Source organism: Megalops cyprinoides, chromosome 13 (assembly GCF_013368585.1).
Source record: "Megalops cyprinoides isolate fMegCyp1 chromosome 13, fMegCyp1.pri, whole genome shotgun sequence".
Taxonomy (NCBI): Eukaryota; Metazoa; Chordata; class Actinopteri; order Elopiformes; family Megalopidae; genus Megalops; species Megalops cyprinoides.
In genome coordinates, this window is record NC_050595.1 from 30,723,346 (window position 1) to 30,741,729 (window position 18,384).

The following is an 18,384-nucleotide window of genomic DNA, read 5'->3' on the forward strand; positions in this document are numbered from 1 at the left end:
GTTTGTCAGAGCTAACAAACCACAGCTATGGCTGACAAGCTTGGTGCTGTGTAGGTATGGGGTCCTGCCAGCCTGTAACTCGGTGAATGGCATAACTGAACATCACTGTAATGAAATATGGTATCCCAATCCTGCTTGGAAAAAGGAACATTTACCACACAGAACCTTCAGGTGGTGGCATGCACTGTGACTCTGGGAGAGGACTGCTTACTAACTGCAGTGTGCACTTTGCAAAGTGCTAGGATATAAATAGCTAGTTTACAACATGGCCTTGGTTTTTTTTTTTTGTCAAGTGGCTTTCTTGCAAATCGGTGAGCAAACCAAAGTAAAAGTTGTACTGAGTACCTCTTAGCGATGAAAATGTAAGAATTAGCCCACTAGAACTATGATTGTAGTCTGATAATTATGTGGCATATCCTGAGCTCATCACACAAGTTAATGCCCTCTTAAAATATTAATATTGTTTAGATGTGCACACACTGCCCTCCACATTTTTTCATGCCCTTAATTAAATGGGAAGAAAAACCTAAAACAAAAAATATGTATTTTTTCTGTTTTTATAAAAATTGCATACGTTAATCTTAATAGAATTACACAGATTAAGAAAAAAAAAACATATTGCTCATAAATTAATTTTATTCCAGAAAACACTGAGGGTCACAATTATTCACATCTTTAATATTTTAAATAAAATACAACAGCAACACATCTACACCAACATTCTGCATTTTAGAAATTTAATGGAGGCTTCAGGAACTATGCCAAGGCCTCTCTCAGTTTCCTGTTACCTGGAGGATTAAATGAGGGAAAACACACAGAAGAAATTCATTAGTAGCACACATCATTGTGGTTAAGGTCAGAGATCTTGTGAAACACTGTAAAAAATGGTCATTGACCTCCACACGTTGGAAGATTGCTATGAACACAATATCTCAATATCTACCAATTTCCATGGTTGTGTCCTTTATCAAAAGATTTAAGGCTTCTGGAACACTAGCAACGCCGCCAGGAAGAAGAAACAAGGAAATCTTGCCTCCACAGGCTGTGAGACAAGCAGTTCAGGAAGCAACTGTAAATCTAAAGGCAACAGTTGGAGATCTCCGCAGCAAACACAATTAGGGTAAGCGTCAAAAAGTACCTTTCATTGCCATTAGCATGAACGTGAGATTGATGGTCCATATTGCAAGGAAGAAGCCACGTTTGATGATAAACCACAAAGAGAGGTGGCTTGAATTTGGCAAATTCTGCCTGCAGAAATTGTGAAACCCCACCCCTGCCCAGGAGTGTCAGAACCTCACAAAACACTCCAGGAAGCATCTTGTCAAATCCTACAGCAGAGGATTTGCAAATCACTGAAAATTGTGAAAACTACAGGAATGTGAATAAAATGTGACCCTTGTGTTTCTGGGGGAAAGTCATTATTTGTGAACAACATGACTGCAGTCACGTTAAGATTCAAGTATTACGTTAAAATAAATTTGAAAAAAAAAACATTGAACAGATATGTACTTTTCTATTACATCTGTTAAATATTTGTTTTTCCTATTTTGTCAGGGGTGTGTATAAATGGGGGCACAGTGTACACACACACTCATAGACTCACACACAATAATCTATTTCTTCTCCAGAATTACTCCAACTGCTGGTCCTCAGCACTGCTCTTCGCCTCCAGCCTCCAGTGAACGTCGCAAGTTTCTGCTCTCCAGCACCCTCAGAAAATCAGAATTGAGGCTTCTAGCCTAGAGAGTCCAAGCCAACTCATCTGGCACATGTGATGACAAGAATCAATGGTCGCTTCACACCAACCGCTGTTGTGTTGGATCCCACTGGTGTTTAAAGAGGTCCTGAGAAGGGAAGTGTGACTAATCTTTGAGTTCGGATCTGTCCCTTAAATGCACGTTTGTGTCATCGACAATTCAAATAATGATGTACTGGAGTAATACCTGACTGGAACTCTGTGTTTTGTGATTGTATTAGCGTTATATATATGTAAAGATATATTCTTAGGAGGGCAAACTGTGAAGGGGACTGAAAGAAACCCATGAAAGGAATACAGCCATAGTGCAATATTATATTTATTTCTTACAGTAAATTTTGGTTGCCATACAAGAGTATTGAGGATTTTGGGGAAAGTGCAGTTACAGGAACTTGTCTCTTTTATCTCAATAATTAACTCTAAATAAGAGGATTCTGTAGCACAAAATTACAGCAACATAGATAACATGAACACAAGTCTTTACACAAAGTAGAGCGAGAAACATCTTAATATCTATGAAGAATTCAAAAAAGAAAGAAAGAAACCAAATTGAAGCTAAGCTCTAAGAGGAAATCCATTTGAGATGGGTCTTTGTGTGATGTGTCAACAGTTGGCAACATAGCCCAATCCACTTGGTGATGGGTTTAGCATTTTCTTTATAAACTTGAGACTCCACTATTCAGCTCTATAGTTAATTCCACAAATAAATTAGCTTAGTGGTATGTAGTTCCATAAAATTAATTTGTCAACAGTCACATCTAGTCTTTTTAAATTTAAATATATATTAGCGTAAAAGTGTCCTCAGACCGTTCGCTATAAAGTGGCCTAAGAGATTATATATAAATTTACAGCCTGTGAGATTTTCGTAATTTATACACACATTATACACATACTAAGCAATTGTAATTTCAAAATTTAATTACAATATTTAACAGAGGCAGATGACTACCGTTTGATCTCAATGTGTTGAACGGTCAGTTCTTTCCTAATGGTTATGGATTTGTTTACTATATTCAGGTTCTTTTCCTCATAATAGTGATATGTGAATCAGGATTCATGATGTCAGAGAGTTCGTAAACCTGCAAATAACAACCAACAGATCCATTCATTATAAATATTGCTTCTTAATTGGTACCTCAAAAATCATGATTTTTTTTTCTTTTTGGCAAACCATACTTTAGAGTTGATGCAGTAACATTTTTCTCCAAATACCTTTATAAAATTTCATATAGTTCTCTATAAATCATTAAAAATACTGTGCTTTATTCTGAAGCTCTGTTTTAAAATAACATCTATTTAAAAATGATATAATTAGCAGCTTAACTCCTGTACGTCTTCTCAAAGGACACCTATATTTCTCTTACGTCCAGAGTAATAATCTATATAACCATATGTCAACCATTCGTACAGCTAAAGCATGTGAACGCTAGCACTGGGCGGAGCAGAGGAAATGTGGAGAGGCTCACAGAGCTCGGAGCTCCTGTGCTCGTGTCTGCAGAGATGTGCCAGCTCGTCAGTGGCCTGGAAACGCAGCACAGACGGCCTCCATCGCACTCGCGCTCAGAGAACAGCTCTCATGGCATGGCGTTTCGCACCGGTGTACTGTGCTGAGCAGTCGCACAAAAATGTTCATAAGCCGTTAGTTTAATACAGACTTTTCTTCCCTTAATAAAGACCACCTTCCCTTTTCTTCAAAATCCTTCGAAACCTATTCATATGTGTTGTTAACCATTTTGGAATGAACATGTTTTTATTTTGAATATTCTGAAAAGACTCCAGACCTACTTGGTCCCTCTTTTCCTACAGAGATGGGCTGTTTGAGCTCTCATCCCTTTAATCTGAGATTCATCAAAGGGACAGCTTCTGCTGACCCTCACCAGAAGGCTTAACAGTATTTTATTTTCAAAAGCAATGTGACGAGTCCACGTTCAAATAGATCTTCTTTAACAGCGGGGAATATGTGATGCAGAATAGTGTCTGAACCTTCTCGACTCGGTTTACAGGAAATAAATGCTAAACTTCAGATACATCTTCATATTGCACCAATCCCTCTTTCTTGTCAGACTGAACAACAGTTGGTGAGTGTGACAGTCTGTCAATAAACACAGAGGTGGTCACATGCTTTTCAAACGGCCCTGCCCTGAGGTGACTGTGGAGACACCCTCTGTTCCACCCTCTACTTTAAAGAACTTCAACTCTTGCGGCACTTCAGTCATTCTAACAGTTAGAAGATGTGGTGGCTCAGGGTCTTCCTGTCTTCTTACCCTGGAGTACCATTCCACACCACTTCAGTGATGCTCAACAGGCAGCCAACATACAGCTAATACTGCTTCTGGGTTAGAAATATTTAACTAATAATGTATATAGATATGCATTTCATATTCATATATATATTTATTTAGATTTTGATACCTAGCTCTCTCTCTCTCTCTCTCTCTCTCTATATATATATATATATATATATATATATATATAATGTATGTATATATACCTATAATATATACTGTTTGTAATTGTATATGTTTGGATAGCAGCATCATTTCTAAATAATTCACATCCACTGCAGCCATACTGCACAGTATCAGTTGGTTTTCTTCCCTCTGTTACTGCTGACCGTGCCATTAAGCCTTTACCAACACTGGGTCAGCTTCATCTGGCCAACATCTAGACTAGTTTGGTTTGTTCACACACTTGGTCTGTCCAACCAAACACATTTCCCCTGGGTTTGATGAAATATGCTTTGCTAAAAGATGACCCCCCCCAACCCCCCGACAGTAATCTTCCCACCTTAAAAATCTCTGCGGGACAGTAATTCAGTTCCAAGGTAAGAACGAATGTGACGTTTTTTGAAAAAGCTAGTGATTGGAGATTAGACGGAACAGCAGGAGGAGGATGGTGATGTTGAATTGAGAACATAGCACTCATTTCCCTCAGGGGTGCTGTGCTTTTGGGGAACAGGGGCTTGTTTGGGAGAGAGGGGGCGGCCCTTGGCTTTCAGCACTCCTCATCACCTGCACTAGTGTGGAAGACAATAATGATTAATATACATGTTACACCTCTCACACAACTCAAATAGATATGCTGAATTCAAATCAAAATGTTTACCATGAGCCAAGAAAGGAAGGGAGGGCAAATGACAACTAAAAACTCAACTGCTTGCTACAATTGTGCCCCTATAACTATTAAACAGGTGTGAGATATTAAAGAGGTGATTTTTTTCAAGTAGAAACACCAATTCTGGGACTCTGTACTGTGCACTGCAAGAAATTACTTTGATTGAGCAAATATTTCTGCTTTATCTTCTTTCCAGACAAGTAGGTGAGAAGCGAGACATTTTTTTTTCTAAACAGCTGATACATCAAGAAATATAACCCTTTTTTTCTGAAGAAATATTCTCTGAGGAAACTCTAGCAAAGATAGAAAATGAAGCGCCAGCTCTGCTGGTTTGGGTGCATCCAAATGTGGCAAAAAGTCCTTGTATTCCAAAGCAACTGGTCTCTGTTACACACGTATCACAAAAAGAGGAGCTCTGGCGTTTTGTCCCCTCCCCTCGCCTGGCTCGAGCCGGCGGAAGATGACCACTTGGATTTTAAGAGAGCGGTTGTGCTTATTCAGGACCTGCAACTGTTATTTCAAAATGGCAGTCGTTCAGGACGCGGTAGTTCCTATACTCCGACAAGAGCACAATGGGAAAATAACCAAACACTTGATAGAAGTTGAAAAATGATAATTAAAATAAAAAAGATATGATGAACGCAGAAGCCTGAAGTCCTGGTGGAGAGGATGGTCACCCTCTCTTATCTGTCCAGTAGTAGTTTCAGAGCTCTCTCTATGTTCATTCGATGGCCGACTCGAGTCACCCCCAGGTCTATTAAATCTTCCTTCTGGAGGTTTGGAAGGTGGGTGCCCTCAATCTCGTTGTCCATGAAGGCGTCTTTGTGCTCGGCCAGGTTGAGGCTCTCCAGCCAGTCTGCTACATCGTGCTTGGTCCACAGGAGGACCGGCTTGGAGGCAAAAGGCTTGTTGGAGACGGCCTGGATGAGGGTGAGCGGAGAGGGCGAGCGGCTGCGGCCCGAGCCCAGGCTGAAGCGCTCGCCGCCGATTGGGGGTGTAGGCAGGCCAAACACGTCCGTCAGGGTGGGCGAGGAGGCCGAGGCCGGGAGGGAGGAGGCGCGGCCAGGGCCCGAGTCTGGTGGGGACGTGATGGGGCTGGGGGCACGGTGCTGGGCAGGCATGCTGTCCGGCTGGCGGCCCGGTGACACGGCGGCTGGGTGAGGGTGCGGGCCCGGCCGGGCGGCGAAGGTGACCATGGTGTTCCGCTGAGTTCCTGAGGCTGGGGCCGCTCCCTCTGGACCCCTGCAAACACAGAGAGAGTCAGGCTCACACTTCAGCAGGCACACCTCAGCTCCTCATCTGAAATACAAGTTACTGCTTTAATATTAGGTCATAAGGCAATTATATCTACAAGCTGTGAGATGCAACACCATCCCTATTTCATTAACTGCTCTAAATAAACAACTATAAAGTTGCAAAATTATTATAGAGCTTTTATCAATATGCACACTGCATTCTTTCCTCATCAGGCTAAGGAGCTCTGGTCACTATTTCAGATCTTGAACCATGTGCTGTTGATGGAACTATAGGTTCAGTAATTTAGGGACAGACCTTTCAAAGTAAAGAGTCCATGTTTTTACACTCACTATATTTGATATTCCTGACACTGCCTGAACAGTGAATTTGAGTGGGTGCAGAGGAATTGTGCCTCTTCCGGCCTGATTAATCCATGGGCTCCTAAACAGCTTTGCCCCTCATTACTCTGCAGACTTACTGGAGAGATTACTTGCACTTCCCTAAAGGAATCTGCTCCTCTGGTGGCAGTGTGGAGTGAGTATGGGAGTATTCAGGTCATATTTTTCTTCAGCTTTTCAGAGCGGTGAATGCTGTAGGTGGATCCACCCTGCCCTGGTGACCATGAGGTACCAGTTCCAGGGCACTGGGCCTGAAGGTGGAGGCCCGTCAGGTTTACTGAAGCACGGGAAGCTGACAGATGGAGACCTCCGGCCAGACACTTCTCGTTTATGCGTGACCATCCCCTCCACCCCCATCCACCCCCCTCTTGGCATCAGATTCGAGCCTGTGTGTTTCCAATCATTCTGTGTTTGCGACAGAGTCCAGGGGACACCTTGCCAGTGGGTTGTCAAGGTGACACCATCTGTGAACAGCTGGAAAATTTCTACTCCCTCTTATCTGTCCTGGCAGCAGTGAAGGATGTTGTTTATCTACATATATTGACAAATACAACAAGTATTAGTTTTGGTCCAACTATTAAGTATAGGCTTAATTAAAGCTTGGCTTCCTAATAAATAATTCAGTTCACAACAGTCTTGGTGTGACTGGTAATTCAGTGATTTACAAAAAAAAACACATGAAAGGCACCTTTTGTCAACCCCCAAAAGAGGGGGTGATAAACCCAGGAAGCTTTTGGCTGAAGGTATCAAACACTGTTGGATTGCCTTTGAGGGCTGGTTGGTAAAGCTTGGCACACCCAAAGGAACCCTTCCCCTGGGAATTCCTCTTTCAAACACAGGCCTTCTTTCTCAAAGGAGCCACTGGAGGGCAGTATTGTTAATAAATCTGATTCATCTACATCCTCCATATTTGGCTTTCTTTTGAATATTAAATACCTCTGATAATCAGTATTAGACATTTTGGAGCCTTCTTTCCAAAATAAATGGCTTTAACTCAAAATTGTTGCAGCACTTGAATATTGTCACACATCTGTGCCCAACCAAACTGCATGTAACTTGTGTAAGGTGCTGTATAATCATATAGGCTTTAAATGTTGTGTGTTAATTTTGTTAATACACAGCATGTAATATTAAGTTGCTACAGCATCATTAACAGTCTAGTCACTAATATTTGAAAGGAAGGTGAAGATCTAAAATGACATATTATGGCTTGACTATAACATTGTTTAATCTCCATTTAGGAACTTGCAGGTTAAACAATGAAAGTGAAATAAGTCTGAGCACTGAGGGTAAGATGGGTCGCATGCACAATTTAAACTGAGGACAAGAAAGACACTGATTTAATGGCTATGGCTGAATAAAACAACATTAATATTATTGATATATCATCCTAGTAATCTGGACAGTCCAGAGAATAGTATTTATTGGGAAATGGTTTTGTGTAGAAATTTGACTGGGAATTATAATTAAAAAGATTTACAGGAGCGTCAGACTCAAAGCTGAAATCATGGCATGATACCCTGCTGTATATGCTGCTTTGATTGCTTTCACTGCGTAAGCTTAGTCTTATCTGTACTGTTACGAAGAGACACTTTTCTCCATCAGCATCACCAAAACCTTTGTAGTACCCACAACCAACTGATATTTACACGCTTCATGTTCAGAAACACTAAATTCAAGGTCATGTTGTTTAGAAATGCAGTAAATGTTTCTTTTTGTCAAATATATCATTGCTGGCGTTTGTGTTGTTTAAAACCACTCTGTGCCGGGATCTTTTTGTGTTATGGGGCAGATGTTTTACATGGGATGCATCTGGGATAGTGAGCAGGGCTGTGCTAATTCTGAGCGGGGGAGGCTTCTCTCTGTTGACTTAGAGCTCTACAAAGGGGTTTTTCAATGAAATTCATATGCGGCCTTAACTGCTCGAAGAATGCAGTTGTTATGTACGGTATTTGCACTTGGCAATGCATATTTATTACTGTTCGAGAGCATCTGCACTGATACTGGAATCATCTGGTATAGGCTGATACCTGCTGAGACCTTCATCTGGAGGACAATTAACTAAGGGATGCCTTGTTCTAAAGACAGGTTTTGTACATTTTATTTGATTTATGCTTGGTTCCTTCTTCATATGTAGTTTTTCTTTCCTTGTAGTTTTTGTTCACTTTGATAATCTATCCATTGGTTAACTTTTATTCAGGCGTCTAATTATTGTATGCTCCACACTTAACTAAAATCTGTACATTTCATACTTGATTATGACACCTTACTATGACTGGGAGGTGAGGGGCAGGTGCACGCATGCCGAGTGTCCCTCTCCCGGCCTGCCGCGGACTCGCCGGCTCTCCTAATTAATGAATCTGATGGTAATTAGACATATCATTATTCCAAAGCCCTACATGAAGCATCTCCCAGCTATTAAAATTCATGACACATCTAGTTACAGTGCATGTGACGATGTGGGTCTTTGACCTGCCTCTGTGGTCCCGGGCCAGCTGGGGGCAGTCTTCAGAACGCTGCTCACTTCCAGCCGCCAATGTAATGTGATTTACTGCCAGCACCACGCAGAGCGGCGGGGGCTCGCCATGCCCTTCACAAAGTAATCACGTTTGCTCCAATACATTACCTTCATTAGCACTGATGGTCACTGTGGATAATTTATCAATAAAGTGTTAGGCATACTGGCCTAGACGCTGGAACGCCCATTAAGGTATGTCGCGCGCTGGGGTTATGAATGTGACAGAGGCCTCAAGAAAACTTCCTGTCAGTGAGTTGTGCAAGTTCCCACAATTCCTGTCGAATTTGTGGAGGAAAGAAACACAAAAGAATTGGTCTTAAGGCTGGTAAGCTGTATAAAATCATTCTGAAGTCATACTGAAAGGTCTGGAAGAAGGTGTAGTCCCATTGCCTGCTGTTACTTAAAATTCAGTATGAAGATTGGCCAATTCTTTATTCAAAATGGAAACAATGAGATGAGGGATAACAGCAAAAATGACATCATGAAGGAGCTGCGGTCTCCCCCGTGTCTTTTCGTGCTGTCTTTTGTCCCCTCTTATAGTGATGTATGACTGTATGTATGTATGAACACTGCTGTTTTGGAGAATCAAAATTCCTGCGTGCAGCTTGTCAATAATCTGGAAAGGTGAGTATTTAAAGGAGAGGGTAGCACTGACAATAATGCAGGATGTGGGTAACAGCACACATATACTTCTGCATCACTGCCTAACAGACACTGATCGTTCCATTTTTACTATCCATGCCACAATTCTTATAAACCACATACTGCTGTTCTACAGGTGAAAAACCTAAGTAAAAAAGTGACAATTTTGGTTCTGAAGAAATACATAAAATATTCCATTACTACCAAGAAAAGTAATTTCATCCACTCAGTGTCCCCCTTCTACTCTTTGCTTCTCTGTGCACTGCAATGTAAGGTCAGAGGAACTGTTTTCTTCCTCTCGGGGGCACACCCAGGCACCAGTCTGTTCAGTCATCTTTAAATACTCGGGCTTCATGGCTGAAAGTATCTGCCTGGGTACTTAACCTGACATCAGCCCCTGAATTAATTAACCTGTTGCTGTCTCATAATGGCACCACAGCACACACCCAGAGGCAACATTTAGCAAACTTCCCCTATGGAGCCAGCTGAATGGCAAGCCGACAGGAAAGGATCAGTCCACACCAGATAAACAGGTCAAGCACAGCATGCATCTGATGAGGCAGAGGCAATACCTATTTAAGTTAGTACATTAATAACAATATCTTTTTTAAGGTTTTCAGGAAGGTATGAAAAGGTACAGTATGTCTGAATAATTTTCAAAATAAAACAATGAATTATGGAAATATTTTAAATAAACTGGTATTTCTTTTTATTTATATTATTCAATTTTTTTATATTATTCAATAATTTATATTATTTAAAACATTCAGTAAATTCAGTAAATAAAAAGAAAATGAGGCCCCATGGCAATAATGTATATAGTTATGTTTTGATTATAAATTATGGTTGTTGATTTGTTTATGATCCCTGTCATTTATGTCATTTATATTTTAGTGACTAGATTGACATTGCCCCTCTGACAAGTGACTATTCACATTTCTACCACAACAGCTAATAAAGAATTGCTTCAACTGCAAGAATAGCAATAATAAGTACTATAGTACTACAGTACCTCTTTGGCCCCATTTACATTTGGTTTTAAAATGAGTCTCGGGCGATCGGATCACAAGTGGACAGTGCTAAATACAAGTGTAAATGACCAACAAGAAGCATTGTGATCCGATCACTCAAACCACTTGCCGAGGTGGTCTGGGACGCATTTGACCACAAAGCTTTTGTAGTGTAAACGCTAATGCGTCCTGAATGCGTCCCCAACAAGGACATAACAGGAAAATACGTCATCAATGCCGGACGTGGTGGTTGTTTTGATGACAGCGTGCCAATGCTGGAAAAAATGTTTTTCTAACATTCTTCCTTTTTTGTCTTGTCCTGCGCTCTTTTGCAAGTCGCAAATGACTTTGTCCTGCTAATCTCATCAGTTGGAATAGCCCGTACATGTTCTTGAAACATGTTTGTTTTCTTAGCTAGCCCATGCTAAACAAATCTGGTGACAGAGGCTGACGTAGGCGGGGTGACGTAGGCAGTAATGAAATCCAAGCACAAGTGGTCAGCAGGATGCATGTTAGAAACAGGTGTAAACAGCGATGTGTCTTGGCTGTCCACTTGTGATCCAGTCGCCCGAGACGCATTTTAAAACCAAGTGTAAATGGGGCCTTTCTGTTAACCATCCACATTGAAAACTCTTCCCGTAATTATCCAGTCTGACTTGTTATGCTATTATTGACTTCACTTCCTAATGCTCACTTATGACAGCTATGACAGCAATCTCAGTCCACAGTCCCCAACACACACGCACACACACTCAAGTTCACAAATGTCCACTGCTTTCCATATTAAAAGAGATGGCTGTTTTACTGCAGACCACAAGAATGCGAGAGCGGTATCTGCTTGGAAAAAGATATGCCTGATTATAGGCCAAACACATACACACATACACACACACACGCACACATGCACACACACAGACCTTGGGGTCCAGTGCACTCGCTCTGTTATATAACTGCCTCCCTGGTAAAGTGGCTGGCACGTGACATGATTGAATAGGGATATGATAGTGAACTGCGATGCGCATTCCGCACCCCCCCCCCCTTCTCCCCCTGTGCCTGGAGCACTGTGGTTCAGCCTGTGTTAATCGCACTGACATTATTCATCCAGTCCTCAAGCCTGCTCTCATCATTAGGTTGCTAGGCAACTGTTTCGTTCATGGGCAGAACGCAAACTAATCTGTGAACCAAAGGGGAAAAAATCCTTGTATTGTAAAGTCTTTATTTCGTATCGGTGGCAGAATACGATTACATGAGAGATTAAGCCTCGCGGATGACCCCGGCCCCTGAAGTCATCATTCTGAGAGCGGGAGACAGTGTTGGGTGGCTTCTCCACACGCAGGGGGCCCGGCCAGGGCGCGGTTACGGCCCCATTTCACAGATGGGTCCACTCTGTCCACATGCTACAATCTCACTCCTGCACCCATCTCTCTAAATCAGCTCACACAGGGGGAGATACTATAAATGATGCCTTCCTTCTCCTTAGCAGTCAAGGACAGGGCATTTATTTATTTATTTTTTTGCAAAATTCATGTGAGCTGTGAATAATTGAACATCCTTTTTTATGTTACATAAGAGAGAGGAATTAAAAAAGAGCACAAAACACAAGCAGTTATAGTTCTGGGCTGGAGGGACGCTGGAGTTTAACACAGAGACACATTTGCAGGCATTTATTCCTTTATAACGTGTTCATTAACATCATACCCCACTGCAGAGTATGTCACCCGACGAAGGTTTTAGTTCTCCACAGCACTGACACACTTTCAAACACTTTCTTCTTTCTAAAGCACGCTTTCAAATAGCTGCTTTGGCAGTAGGAATACCTCCCAAAACTGACCCTGATTATGCTTTATCATAACCGCAATCCACAGATATCAGACACATCAATAAGACACGTAAACTGCTGTTAAAATCCCACTGTGAGAAACCAGTCCCAATGGAACAGAGCTACATACAGCTGTGTACTGCATGCCTTAACCACAGTCAGCACATTTCACTTGTAATTCTGTGCATTTAAGAGGGATATCTTCCACATCATTTTTATCAATGTTCTGACCATTCCCATCTATATAAGGCACTTTGGTTTGACAGCTGTGTAGTGGGTCTTAATGTAAATGTTTCAAAATCAGCATCAAGGCTTAGAGCTGTTGAGCTATTGACATCTACACTGCAGCAAACATTATCTAATGTAATCTCTTTTAGCATACCATTAGAAACTAAACACAAAAATACGGCAGAGTTAAAGGTATTTAACAGGCCAGGAATAAACTGAAGCCGCAAAATACAAGTGCGCCACTGCTTAGCCTGCCCTGCGTCTGCTTGGCGATTCGATTGGTTGCTCTTAGCAACGAGTCTGCTCACTTGCTGTTCATGGCAACATTTGATCTGTGGATGAACTGCACAGCGGAGGCAATCCTCAAAGGTGTGTGCAGGGAGGCGTCTGTGTAGCGTTTCCAAGCGTGGCCTGTGGCACGATTACACTGCAGCGACCCTGACACACTCACACACACACACACACACACACACACACACACACACACACACACACACACACACACACACATGCATACACAGAAATTACACTAAACTCTCATACACACATATGCATGTGCACACATGCACATACACACGAACATGCATACATACTAACACACACACAAGCGCATAGACCGCCGCAGTGACGTTTTCGCGGTGTGCTCTTTTCAGAGGGTGGAAAGTGTGATTCATGCACTCCCACTCGGTTGTGGAACAGCATCAAAGGGCATAAACAAGCAGCTGAGCTATCTGCCATGGAGGGTCCCTACGCGCAGGCCCAGTACCACGGCATCTACACCACCATCAGCCTCATCACCTCAGCTGCACACGATCTACACCACCATCAGCCTCATCACCTCAGCTGCACACGATCTACACCACCATCAGCTTCGTCACCTCAGCTACACGGCATTTACACCACCATCAGCCTCATCACCACAGCTACACAGCATCTACACCACCATCAGCCTCATCACCACAGCTACACAGCATCTACACCACCATCAGCCCATCACCTGTCAGCTACACGGCATCTACACCACCATCAGCCTCATCACCACAGCTACACAGCATCTACACCACCATCAGCCTCATCATCACAGCTACACAGCATCTACACCACCATCAGCCTCATCACCTCGGCTACACAGCATCTACACCACCATCAGCCTCATCACCACAGCTACACAGCATCTACACCACCATCAGCCTCATCACCACAGCTACACAGCATCTACACCACCATCAGCCCATCACCTGTCAGCTACACGGCAACTACACCACCATCAGCCTCATCACCTGTCAGCTACATGGCATCTACACCACCATCAGCCTCATCACCACAGCTACACAGCATCTACACCACCATCAGCCTCATCACCTCAGCTACACAGCATCTACACCACCATCAGCCTCATAACCTCAGCTACACAGCATCTACACCACCATCAGCTTCATCACCACAGTTACACAGCATCTACACCACTATCAGCCTCGTCATCTCAGCTACACGGCATCTACATCACCATCAGCCTCATCATCACAGCTACACAGCATCTACACCACCATCAGCCTCATCACCTCAGTTACACAGCATCTACACCACCATCAGCCTCATCACCTCGGCTACACAGCATCTACACCACCATCAGCCTCATCACCACAGCTACACAGCATCTACACCACCATCAGCCTCATCACCACAGCTACACGGCATCTACACCACCATCAGCCTCATCACCACAGTTAACCAGCATCTACACCACCATCAGCCTCATCATCTCAGCTACACGGCATCTACACCACCATCAGCTTCATCATCTCAGCTACACAGCATCTACACCACCATCAGCCCATCACCTGTCAGCTACACGGCATCTACACCACCATCAGCCTCATCACCACAGCTACACAGCGTCTACACCACCATCAGCCTCATCACCTCAGCTACACAGCATCTACACCACCATCAGCCTCATCACCTCAGCTACACAGCATCTACACCACCATCAGCTTCATCACCACAGCTACACAGCATCTACATCACTATCAGCCTCGTCATCTCAGCTACACGGCATCTACACCACCATCAGCCTCATCATCACAGCTACACAGCATCTACACCACCATCAGCCTCGTCATCTCAGCTACACGGCATCTACACCACCATCAGCCTCATCACCTCAGCTACACGGCATCTACACCACCATCAGCCTCATCACCACAGCTACACAGCATCTACACCACCATCAGCCCATCACCTGTCAGCTACACGGCATCTACACCACCATCAGCCTCATCACCTCGGCTACACAGCATCTACACCACCATCAGCCTCATCACCTCAGCTACACAGCATCTACACCACCATCAGCTTCATCACCACAGCTACACAGCATCTACACCACTATCAGCCTCGTCATCTCAGCTACACGGCATCTACACCACCATCAGCCTCATCATTACAGCTACACAGCATCTACACCACCATCAGCCTCATCACCTCAGTTACACAGCATCTACACCACCATCAGCCTCATCATCTCAGCTACACGGCATCTACACCACCATCAGCCTCATCACCTCAGCTACACGGCATCTACACCACCATCAGCCTCATCACCACAGCTACACGGCATCTACACCACCATCAGCCCATCACCTGTCAGCTACACGGCATCTACACCACCATCAGCCTCATCACCACAGCTACACAGCATCTACACCACCATCAGCCTCATCACCTCAGTTACACAGCATCTACACCACCATCAGCCTCATCACCTCGGCTACACAGCATCTACACCACCATCAGCCTCATCACCTCAGCTACACAGCATCTACACCACCATCAGCTTCATCACCACAGCTACACAGCATCTACACCACTATCAGCCTCGTCATCTCAGCTACACGGCATCTACACCACCATCAGCCTCATCATTACAGCTACACAGCATCTACACCACCATCAGCCTCATCACCTCAGTTACACAGCATCTACACCACCATCAGCCTCATCATCTCAGCTACACGGCATCTACACCACCATCAGCCTCATCACCTCAGCTACACGGCATCTACACCACCATCAGCCTCATCACCACAGCTACACAGCATCTACACCACCATCAGCCCATCACCTGTCAGCTACACGGCATCTACACCACCATCAGCCTCATCACCACAGCTACACAGCATCTACACCACCATCAGCCTCATCACCTCAGTTACACAGCATCTACACCACCATCAGCCTCATCACCTCGGCTACACAGCATCTACACCACCATCAGCCTCATCACCACAGCTACACAGCATCTACACCACCATCAGCCTCATCACCACAGCTACACAGCATCTACACCACCATCAGCCCATCACCTGTCAGCTACACGGCATCTACACCACCATCAGCCTCATCACCTGTCAGCTACACGGCATCTACACCACCATCAGCCTCATCACCACAGCTACACAGCATCTACACCACCATCAGCCTCATCACCTCAGTTACACCACCATCAGCCTCGTCATCTCAGCTACACGGCATCTACACCACCATCAGCCTCATCACCTCAGCTACACGGCATCTACACCACCATCAGCCTCATCACCTCAGTTACACGGCACAGCTTCCACAGATATGAATTAATTCTTGCTTGTAGGTTCTTCTTTTGACACAAAAGAAACTATGAGTACAACACTGCTGAATTCTGGGTATTCCAACATATAAGCCTTAGCATAACTGCTATAAGGAAAAAAGAAACACTGTAGCCATGTTGCATGCTGTTTCAACCCCAACCCTACCCTAATGATCCTAGCCCTAACTCTTCATAGTTTACACATAGTTTATTCTGAAGGAAACCTAGATATGAAACTACAGGCACTGTTTGAGACCAAGTGAGGAGTAAATCAGTGAGATATAATTGCTAAAAATTGCTCTACAGTGAATGCTGAAGAGACTGATGGAAAAGTGAATGTTAGAGGCCAGAGATGGCCTCAATGGACTATTCCATCTATTAATGTTCTAGATGTGAGAGGTTTCTGAGCTCTTTTCCCCTGGTTTCATCTTACTCTGTACTGGTAGCTTTCATAGGAGCGGTGCAGTGGCCCCTTTACACTCCAGACTACAGTTCAGCTGACACCAAGGGTCACTCAAACTGAATTACACATGCTTTGCTAACTGTCATCAGGTTAATCGCATATAACACACAGACAGGATGTCTAAGGATCCAATTATGATGACTAATTGCACAATGGAACTATTTATACTTGACCTGAAGTACCATTCAGGCTTGAGCCACGAGGATGTCCTGTTTACATGCAGTAAATACGTTGCTCTGAATGCACTGACATGTATCTGCATTACTAAACTACATTACGAGCAAACAGAATGTCTGCTGTGCTTTGTGCTTTCACTAATGGTTGGGTATACATTTGACAGCAACACCATGACACCATGACTGAATCACAAGACTGAGCATGGTTTCCATGGTCATTTGATTTACTACACTGCAAGTAGTTTAACACAAATAAAATTAGGGGTACTGCCCAAATATTTTGCCATAAAACAAGGAGGGGATGTGTTTATTGGTTCCCAACTCCTCAGGTCTGCTGTTGCACTAAAATTTCCAAATAATGGACTTGGCCTCTATTTCTGAATGGCTGACAGCTTGACAATGGTGTGAAAAAGTGGCAGGTCAATCAACAACCCTGCAAAGCTCTTACCCAAAAGAAGATAATTAGCCTAACTGTTGAATATTTAATGTATTGGGACCATAAGATAATATAGATATAAGATAACAACCAGAATATAGAAGCAAGCTGTATAGGCTTTTCATATTTAAGGTCATAACCTGGAGAAACTGGCCAGCAGTGTACAAGTTGGAAGCAAGTTAACTATCAATATGTTATGTACATGCTCTTCCAGTTTCCCTCATTGACAGGTAAAACTGTCCATTCCCTGGCCTACATTGCTAAGGAATTCATCCCCTTAAATCAATAATGATAAAGCTTGGCTTGTGTTTAGTCATTGGACTCAATGGCTCTGTCACTTTCACTGTCCCTTTTATGTCTCAGCACTGTTATAAACTGAGCTTTACCGGCAATCTCTCTTTTCCCCTCATTCTCCTTATCATCCACTATGTGCCATAGGGTTATCTCTTCCCATTACTATAACATTGAAGCCTCCAAACGTTGTTTAACCCGCCATTACTGTGAGTACTGTGCACCCTCCTTTGCCCACCTTTAAGACTAGCCCTACTGTGTTCTACTTCATCCATGTCCGTTAATATTTTAATATCCCAATTATTCTGTAAATAATAGCAGGCATGTAGAGTAAACATGCTCACTGAGAGGAACTCTGGATGCACAAAATATTCATGTTATTTGATGTACAGCAGTGTTGAAACATATCTGTGATGCATTCAACTCGTTTCCTTAAAACACCAAGTGAAAAGAAGCGCTTGACCCTTTGCATGAAAGAACCTTCCCAGGATCCTAACATCTCCATATCCTGCTGATGAGGGGGTCGAGGAGATTCAGTGCCCTCCTGCTGGCCACGCCACACAATTATCCATGCCATTTAACCAGTGGGACAAAAGATTAAAATGATCACATCAAATATACACCGCCTTTACGTTCATACTCCATTGCCTCCACTCAGCGTGAATATTTCCA

The 18,384-nt window shown here is 43.4% G+C and overlaps 1 protein-coding gene across 12 annotated transcripts in view; it reads right to left on the reverse strand.

Annotated features, from left to right (window-relative positions):
- Positions 1 to 4,293: 4,293 nt before the first annotated feature.
- The window catches only part of LOC118787665 (SH3 and multiple ankyrin repeat domains protein 2-like), a 165,907-nt gene continuing 151,816 nt past the window's right edge, over positions 4,294 to 18,384 (reverse strand). For all 12 annotated transcript variants that reach the window (XM_036543226.1, XM_036543224.1, XM_036543223.1 and 9 more), the window contains one exon: positions 4,294 to 6,112. In XM_036543226.1, the coding sequence (XP_036399119.1) occupies positions 5,554 to 6,112 (559 nt within the window). In that variant the 3' untranslated portion in view covers positions 4,294 to 5,553. The remainder of the gene's footprint in view (positions 6,113 to 18,384) is intronic.